The sequence below is a fragment of the Morus notabilis genome, unplaced genomic scaffold, assembly GCF_000414095.1.
Source record: "Morus notabilis unplaced genomic scaffold, ASM41409v2 Scaffold695, whole genome shotgun sequence".
Classification (NCBI taxonomy): Eukaryota; Viridiplantae; Streptophyta; class Magnoliopsida; order Rosales; family Moraceae; genus Morus; species Morus notabilis.
Genome location: NW_010366382.1, coordinates 206,471 through 214,867, shown reverse-complemented (window position 1 = coordinate 214,867; position 8,397 = coordinate 206,471). Strand labels below are relative to the sequence as shown.

Below are 8,397 nucleotides of genomic sequence, written 5' to 3'. Positions count from 1 at the left end.
TTTCCCTACTATAAATCAAACTCTGTGTTCAAATAATTTGTGTGCGTTTACGTGGATTTGGAGAAAATAGTTTTCTGAACTTATTATGAGATTTAGTGGACAAATCAGATATTATGTCACCTTAGTGACGGGAACTGTTTTTAATAGTGTTTCAGAAATGACTAAAATAGGCAGATGAATCGAATTTAGACATCTTTATTAGCAGCCAGAGAAATTAGAATTTCTATGGTGAATAAATATGGGATATATGTATCATTTAATATTTATGCTGATTAAATTCTACGTTTGAGTTTTAAGCAAGAAAGCAGCACCACAGTGCTGGTGCCTCCAAAAATGACTTTTGTGTTGGTAGCGCCATCCCACCAAATCCCAGTGGCTAGTGGGTGGGCCTCACTGACGTTTTTTTTTAAAAAAAAAAAAAAAAAAAAAAAAAAAACAGAGAGAGAGATGGGCAGATGCACCGTGTGCGGATCTTGGACATTTCATGATTTTAATTTATTAAGTGCTAGGGGAAGCCATTGGGCACGAAGCACCAGTGGTCTAGTGGTAGAATAGTACCCTGCCACGGTACAGACCCGGGTTCGATTCCCGGCTGGTGCATTTGAGCTGTGATGAAATCTCCAGCGCTTCATGTGATAGAGGGGTCTATCACTACCGTCCGATCCTAGTGACGAAAGGTGGCGCTTCTGAGCTCTCTTTTTTTTTTTTTTTTTTTTTTTTTTTTTTTCTTAGTCAACGGTATTTTGTTTTAAAAACGTGAATCCATAGTCCATACTTGAATATAGTTGAATATAGTTGTCCTTAAAAACTTGGATTTAGGTTTTTTTTTTTTTTTTTTTCTTTTGCTGAAAGCCTTGAATATAGTTGTTCTTTATATTATGTGCTGAAATTTCTCTATTCAAGTTGTAGCAAGTAGCAACGTATTAATTTTACTTAACTATATTTCAAGATTTTTGTTTTCCGAGAATTAGAATCATATTTCAATATTGAGTTATTATATTATGTTGTAAATCAATTGTGCGTGGATGTCACCTCTTGATATTTCATAACCTATACACAATCTTTTATTTAGACCTCATTATACTTATATTATTCCACTCATATTTATCTGTATTATTAACCTGTAATTCTCTCGTTTTTAGTGTGTAACCTATATAAGTTATGTTTTTTTTTTATCTTATCTCTGCTTATGATTATTGTCCTATAAATAGAAGTTGTGATAGCTTGTATGATTACTCCTGAATAAAAGATTTGAAAGTCAACTTGACTTTCATATTTTCTTACGTTGTCTTTGTTGTCCTCTTTAGTTTTTAAGAATATTTTGATTTTCATATTTTTTTTATAACATATATATATATATATATATATTTTTTTTTTTTTTAAGTTTTTGAGTGAAGTGTCAATTGGTTTAGGAAACGTTTTATAAAATTTAGAAATTATGTTTCATTAGGATTCTGTTCTATTCAATAGATAAGCTTATTCAGTTTGATTTCTATTTAAATTATGATACCTTATCTTTTAAGAAAATTATCCTCTGGTATTATTATTATTATTTTTTTTTAATTTTGGAGAATTCTACTTCTACCAGGAGTAGAATTCGCACTAACTAAGCCTATATAGCACCCAACACCCAACACCCAACGACGAGCCAGGCCATCATATATGTTTTATTTTCATCTTGTTTTTCTTTTTTCAAGGTTTTATGAATTGTTAATAATTGTTGGTTTTTTCTGCAGGCATTTAAGTTTTAATACATATTCGTTTTATTTATGTGGCTCGCGAGCTCGGGGGGGGGTTTTTTTTTTTTTTTTTTTTTTTTTTTTTTTTTTTTTTGTTTCTTAAGAGAGAATTATATCAGCTAAGCTCAATAAGTTTTTTATTAGCACTTCGGATAGGCATGAAAACAAGTCTTGACAAAAATTTGCAAGATTCATTGCAAGACTCTGGTGTAATTAAGGTTTCTTGAATACCTATCTTATTCATCACTTTTATTCTAAAAATGTTCTCAAGAAAAAAGATTTTTGTATAACTAAATGTTGCTATTGAGACGTAAGGAATTGGATTTGCTTCTGAACTCGGAAACAAACCGGGGAGACACTTGCTAAACGAGGTTGTCTCTAGGGTTGTGCCGGAATTTCGCTGTCGTCCCGACGGGGATGTCGAAAAGGCCAGAAGGTTCCAGAGTTTTTAGATACAATTTTAATAGATGATTCCATTGGTTGTGTTCTTGTGAACTGGTTCTTGTGTACTTTAATCCCAATTACGGTCTTATCAGACACCTTATTTTCTTATATTTTTTGAAGTGCAAATTGGACATGTAAAGTCAGATAACTGGAGCCATTCTGGTCAAGAACTCGCCGAAGATTTCGCTCTTGTTAACGGGATGAAATTGGATTGTCCGCTCCAGCGCAGAGAAATGCTTAGTCTTTAAGAATGTTGTCTGCGCATGCATTACGCAGGTAGATATGGAATTTATTGATTCAGAAGTTCTTAGTGATGTTACTAATGTCTAGAAAAACATGAATTGCAAAGAAAAAAGATTTTGTTGGCATACTTGGTAGCTGTCAAGCTTTTAAGTACTTGTTGGATGTTCGAGGGGATTATGTTTAGTAGCTTTAGGAAGCTGGATAGCCTGCTCGTCATCTTCTGTTACAGAACAATAAGCCATTGGAACCCAATCATGAATCCTCGGAAGTCGTGCAGCGTTCAATCGGAGCGCGACATTCCCCTGCAAATAGCTTCTGTTTTTACTTCCCCAATTAGGTATTGACATTGTTAAAAAATTATGACTGCAATCCGGGACGCCAAATATTGTCCATCAATTTGGTTATTTATCTGGCTGTCAGTTGATGGACAATATTTGGTTCATGAATTTCAAGCCTTTAATATCACTCGTGCTTAAATTCATGGACCCTTTAATCAGTTACTACTGATGACCATAATGATTTCTTAGTTTTTAATGTTGTCCTCATAGTATAGTACATCCATGCATAAAAAATACAAAAAAATAAGACTTCCCAAATGGTGCAACTAATCAAAATCTTTCATTGCAACATCTACACATTCCAAAAAGTGCTAAATAATAAAGCTTCTCTTTCTAGATCGGATGCTTGGAACTACAAACTTGAAAACTGGAGCACATTTGGGTGCGCCCATCAGTACTATGTACATGTTACCTAACACTATGAAAGCTGCAAAATTAGGTTCTATCTTGAAAATGGAACAATGGAAAGGAATGTACAGTATACCCTCTTTTTTCATACATTCTTTATCACATAGAACAACAAGCTACCATGTTAGCATCTAGAGCTAATATCAGTCGCTTAATTCTTCCAAGTATCGACCATCCTTCTACGGTGCTCAAATGGAAAGAGGGGGAAAATCATCTTCGTTTTTCAGATGATATACCTGTGGTTTAACCCTGAAACCGAACAGTAAGAAAGGCTTTATATAGATCCTAAAAGAAACAAAAGCAATTCTCAAAAAATCACAGCCACTTTGGTGGAGCGAATCCAAATTAGATTTAGAGAATCCTGTCACCTTTCCGGATCACTATTCGAGAAGGTTCTGCAGTTCTGCTTGGGAGATGCAATGGGAGCTGAAGCAGGTCCATGACGGGGAAAGGCGCCATCATCCAACTCTGGCAAGGGTGTTGCACAACTCTTTTGGGGGCGTGGAGACTCATGCTCAAGTTTCTGGGATGGGCAGTGGAAAGAATTGGAATGGAAAGACTCCCAAACTGAAAGATTAGATTGGTAGTAATCTGATGATCCGGGCTTTCCACTGCCTAGAATTGGGTATTCAACTTCAGGCCTGCATTCAGCAGATGCGCTTAACTCAGGTGGGGCTGCATCCATGCCATTGGTGCAAGTATCTCTCTGCAATGGCACATGTCCTCTAAGAGCTAGATTCCTCGCCGTCTCAGAAAAACGCGTATTCTGATAAGGACGACAGATCTGCGAATATATAAGCATAACTATGAAATGGTTGTAATCCTTAGGAAATAATTCAACAAAAAACAAAACCACCAAAACTCTTAAGGGCCCATGAATTCAACTTTAGTAATATTAGGGACACTAAATTCTTGAACCAAATATTGTGCATCAGCTGATATTGCAATTTTCCAGCCAGATAAATCTCAACTTACAACATTTAAGTTGGTGCACAATATTTGGTGTCTATAGTTCCTGATTGCAGCGATACATTTAGTCTTCAATTGAAAATAAAGTCAATACCATATTTGGGAAGTATGTTCCTGTTCCATGTCTTTTTTTGTTTTCTTCTCCAAAAGCAACACAAGGAAAACTGAAGCTATTTGCAGGGTAGCAATGTGGTCCCGTAGAAACACCACATCTATTACTTTGGGGATTAACATGGTGCACGAATGCTGAGGATTCATGAACAGGTTCCCTTACCTTCTTGCTCTGTGACAGAAGTGACAAGGGCGGGCTGCATAACGTAGGTGGTGACATGGAATAGACATGGCAAAACTGACCATATTGCAGGTTCCTAAAGTGACTTGTATAATCCCCACGAAGGTTCAACAAGAACTTAAAAGTTTGATAGCTACCAAATAGGCCAGCAACATCTTTTTCTATGTGATCCACGTTTTTTGAGACATTAACAACATCATCAAGGACTAGTGAATCAGTAAATTCCATATCCGCATGTTTAATACATGAGCAGACGGCATCCTTAAAGACTAAGTGTTTCTCTTTGTGCTCCAGTGGACAATCCAAACTCATCTCATCAATAAGAGCAGAATATTCGGCGAGTTCTTCATCAGAAGGGCTCCAGCTATCTACCTTTCCATTTCCATTTTGCTTTCCAAATGTATAAGAATGTTGTGCTTGGTAAGAACGCACCGGGATTAACGTTCTCAAGAACCTATTCCCAACAGCATAACCAGTGGAGCCATTTTTTAATCTTGTATGTAATATTCCAGAAGCTTCTGGCCTTTTGACATCTTCACCAAGACAACAACTGAATTCCGGCACAACATGAGAGGCAACCTCTTTTAATAAGTGTCTCTTCACTTTGTTTTTGAGGTCAGACGCAACTTTAATTGCTTGCGTCCCAAAAGCTACAGCTGGTTCTACAAAAACTTTTTGTTCAGGAAATGTTTCTGGACGTGATGGATAAGATAGACATTTAAAACATTTAACACCAGAAGCTTGGGTCGAATGTAGCACATTTTTCCAACTATTGTTTCCATGCCCATCCACAGTGTTAGCAAAAAACTTCTTGAGCTCTACTGATATTCTTTCTCTAGGCAACAAAAGAATCCACCCCAGCTTGCGAGCCCCTAACTTAAAAGCACTGCATATTCGATAAAAGTTACCTGCAGATAAACCCAAGAAATATTTTTACCCACACGAAGAATTCATAAACCTTGAAAAGAAAAAGGAGATGAGCTTAGCGTAGGGAAAATCCGTGGAAACTCAAATAAAATGAAAGAGGTAGACAGAGAGAGAAAGAGAGAGAGAGAGAGAGAGAAAGCATAAGCTACACCTCTGCTAACACTGCGTCCGAGATTGTTGTTTTCTCTAAGTGGATCAATTATATTAAGATGCTTAAGTGGAAATGCTCGCAGGGTTGTCTCAAAGCCATCGAATGAGACAGAAAACATGTCCTGGCAACTTTTGAGGAAATTTTCACTTAGCAGTAGATCATCCTTCTCCTTTTTCAGTAACTCAGCTGGAGAAAGGGAAGAGAGGAAGTGAGATTACGATTGAGGGAATCCGACTTTACAGACCAAAAGGTACGTCTCCTACCTGTTATATCAGGCAGGGAGGATATGCATACTGGTCCCTTTAAACTTACACAATAATTATCCCAATCAAATTTGCTGAAGTAATCCAAAAAAGTGTACAGCACCTGTGAGAAAGAAAACACAATTTAGGCACTGCACCTACACAATAGTTTGGCACAAATAAAAGCTGATTTTTAAGAGCACATGCCACATACACATAAAGGGCCTTTGAGAGAAGTATGAAACCGATGGAAGATGTAGAGGACTAATGTCTCCAGAGCATAGGTTGAAATCAAACCATGGTGGGCACCGAGAATACGACTCTCGTAGTAGCACCATGCTTTTATAAGAATGATGCTGCGTTTGAAAAGATGATCTTTGCCAGTGAGGCGATCAACCTGCACGGTGCATTATAATAGGGTTATTGTTAGGGTGAACCCTTCAACTCTATCCTTACTGTTCATATATGAGCCAGAACAAGAGTAGAGTCATCAAACGTATTTGGATAATATAGTAACAAAGGTAAGCATCAATAAGTACAAGAAAAATAAATGAATAAATCAATAAAACCAGGGGAGTGTAACATAGTGAAAAAGGGTCATGGAATAAATAAGTTAGAAATCAGACCTGTTCAAGGAAACACAGAGTACCAAGTCCTCCTAACTGATTGAAGGATATATCTACAACTATGTCCTCTACAATGCACTTCACCAGCTTAACCTGCCACCATAAACCCCAAGACTTTAAACCGAGTTGAATTCAGTACTTCTGCCACAAATCAGTTAAGATATGGAACTATCTTTTTAACTACTTATTGCCTTGAAAACCTGTAATATTCTAAGAAAAAAATATTATCCAAGAAAGTCATTTGAAATTTTTTTTTTTTTTTTTTCTCTTTAGGGAAGATGCAGGATTTATAAGGGCATACATACATGAAACATGGCAACTGAAATGATATGTAGAATTGAAAATAATTGGAACTGAAGAAATTGAAGTTCCAAAGTAAAGCATCAGAGGGAACTATGAAGAACCTCAGCATGAATGCAATGGACGTCCTTCACATTGTAATGAGAAGCTTCATTGTGCTCTTCTCCTCTCAGAACATTATACACATCAGAAACCAAGCCATCGTCAGCATTTGCAAAGGTAAAGACACTCAAATCAATGTCTCCATCAGGAAGATAGGTTCTTAATGGAACTGACCCATAAGGGAAAACCTGTAAGAATTTTAGCCCAAAAAGAAAAAAAAAACTCGAAATTTAAGACTTCAAGAATTTGAAAGAATCCAATCATTCCAGAAAGTACAAGACTGTCTGGTGCATAATTCAAGTCCTTTAAGGTATAAAGTTAGCACAGTACTAATAGCCCATGAAACATTAAAAAGGACTAGAACAAAAACAAAACAAAAAAACAAAAAAAAATGAAAAAGAGAAACAAAAACCCACTTCAAGAATTCAAGCACAAGAACTAAAGAGAGATTTTTTTTTTATAAAAAATTACCTCACATCCAGTGCAATATCCAATAAGTCTCTGTACATATTCAACAATGTCCTGTCTTTTCTGGTCCGCCATTAGAGTGGGCTGAATCGTGAAAACTATCTCTTGGATCGTCGTCTCCGCTGTATCCCAAGATTCATCGCTGATGAAAGCTGGTTCAGGGCTCGACGTTGGCAATGGCGATGATGACGGCAATGGGCACACGCGTTCTTCACTGGAAACGACACCGTTTGGACTCGGTACAGAACAGACATGGTGCTGGTGCTGGACATCTCTCATGGTTGGCGATATCCAATTGTTTGTACCTCAATTAACAGATAAAAGAGGTTCAAATATGCAAATGGTATTCTGTTTTGGATTTCTGAAAATTCGACTTTTTTTTCTTCCAGTTTCGGACTCAAGAAAAACCCCCCAACAAAAGCCCCTTCTCTCTCTCTCTCTCTCTAGAATTATATATATGTCTCTTTTGTATGGCAACACGTCTACCGGGACGCGACGCAAAGCAACCGAAACACTGAAACAAAGAAAGGACAACATGGTAAGCCATTGTCGGAGGTTACGACAAGACTACAACACGTTGAGGTTAGACTCACGACACCTTTGCGTTGTCGTTTTAATTCTTTTCTCCTCTTCTTCTTCTTCGTCCTTTTTTTTTTTTTCCCGAAGCTGATATATACATATTAAAAAAAAAAAAATGCGTAACAGTTTATAAGAATGAAATTATTGGGTGCGTTTGGAATTGGTTCCAAAATGTTTTTATTTTCTGTACGAAAATGAAAATGAAAACGTTTTTAGTTTCATTTTTAAATTATTTCTAAAAATGCGTTTGGTAGTTTTATTTAGAGATTGATTTCAGTTTTAAAAAAAACTGAAACTGTGTTTGGTGGTTTAATTTTTAAAAACATGTAATAATATATTAAATAATAATATATTAAATATATTAAATAAATAATATTATTAAATATATTAAATAATAATATTATTAAATATATTAAATAATAATATATTAAATAAATAACATTATTAAATATATTAAATAATAATATATTAAATAAATAACATTATTAAATATATTAAATAAATAATATTATTAAATATATTAAATAATAATATATTAAATAAATAACATTATTAAATATATTAAATAA

General features: G+C 35.5%; 1 protein-coding gene and 2 non-coding genes across 4 annotated transcripts; 2 read left to right on the top strand and 1 right to left on the bottom strand.

Moving 5' to 3' along the window:
• Positions 1-529: 529 nt before the first annotated feature.
• Positions 530-600, top strand: TRNAG-GCC. Its single transcript has one exon. It is a non-coding gene; the product is annotated as a tRNA-Gly (tRNA).
• A 3-nt stretch (positions 601-603) lies between these two features.
• Positions 604-694, top strand: LOC112093939. The gene has a single exon (XR_002903277.1). It is a non-coding gene; the product is annotated as a small nucleolar RNA snoR114 (small nucleolar RNA).
• A 2,276-nt stretch (positions 695-2,970) lies between these two features.
• Positions 2,971-7,694, bottom strand: LOC21393967. Of its 2 annotated transcripts, none has more exons than XM_024173540.1 (9): positions 7,253-7,694; positions 6,784-6,969; positions 6,380-6,472; positions 5,968-6,150; positions 5,775-5,877; positions 5,512-5,697; positions 4,236-5,341; positions 3,541-3,956; positions 2,971-3,421 (listed from the first exon to the last, which is right to left on the bottom strand). In XM_024173540.1, the coding sequence occupies exons 1-9, from the start codon at positions 7,526-7,528 to the stop codon at positions 3,361-3,363; spliced, it is 2,610 nt and encodes an 869-aa protein (XP_024029308.1). In that variant the 5' UTR covers positions 7,529-7,694; the 3' UTR covers positions 2,971-3,360. The 2 variants fall into 2 exon arrangements, with proteins under 2 accessions (XP_024029308.1, XP_024029309.1); XM_024173541.1 differs by having other exon boundaries at positions 4,416-5,341.
• Between the last annotated feature and the right edge of the window lie 703 nt (positions 7,695-8,397).

What these genes read in the sequence shown, in the direction of transcription:
- LOC21393967 (XM_024173540.1), bottom strand. Translation starts at nt 7,528, where the DNA reads ATGAGAGATGTCCAGCACCAGCACCATGTCTGTTCTGTACCGAGTCCA. An exon ending in CTCTGTGTTTCCTTGAACAG is followed by an intron (nt 6,151 to 6,379) that starts GTCTGATTTCTA and finishes TGCACCGTGCAG; the next exon opens with GTTGATCGCCTCACTGGCAA. An exon ending in CGGACGCAGTGTTAGCAGAG is followed by an intron (nt 5,342 to 5,511) that starts GTGTAGCTTATG and finishes GTTTATCTGCAG; the next exon opens with GTAACTTTTATCGAATATGC.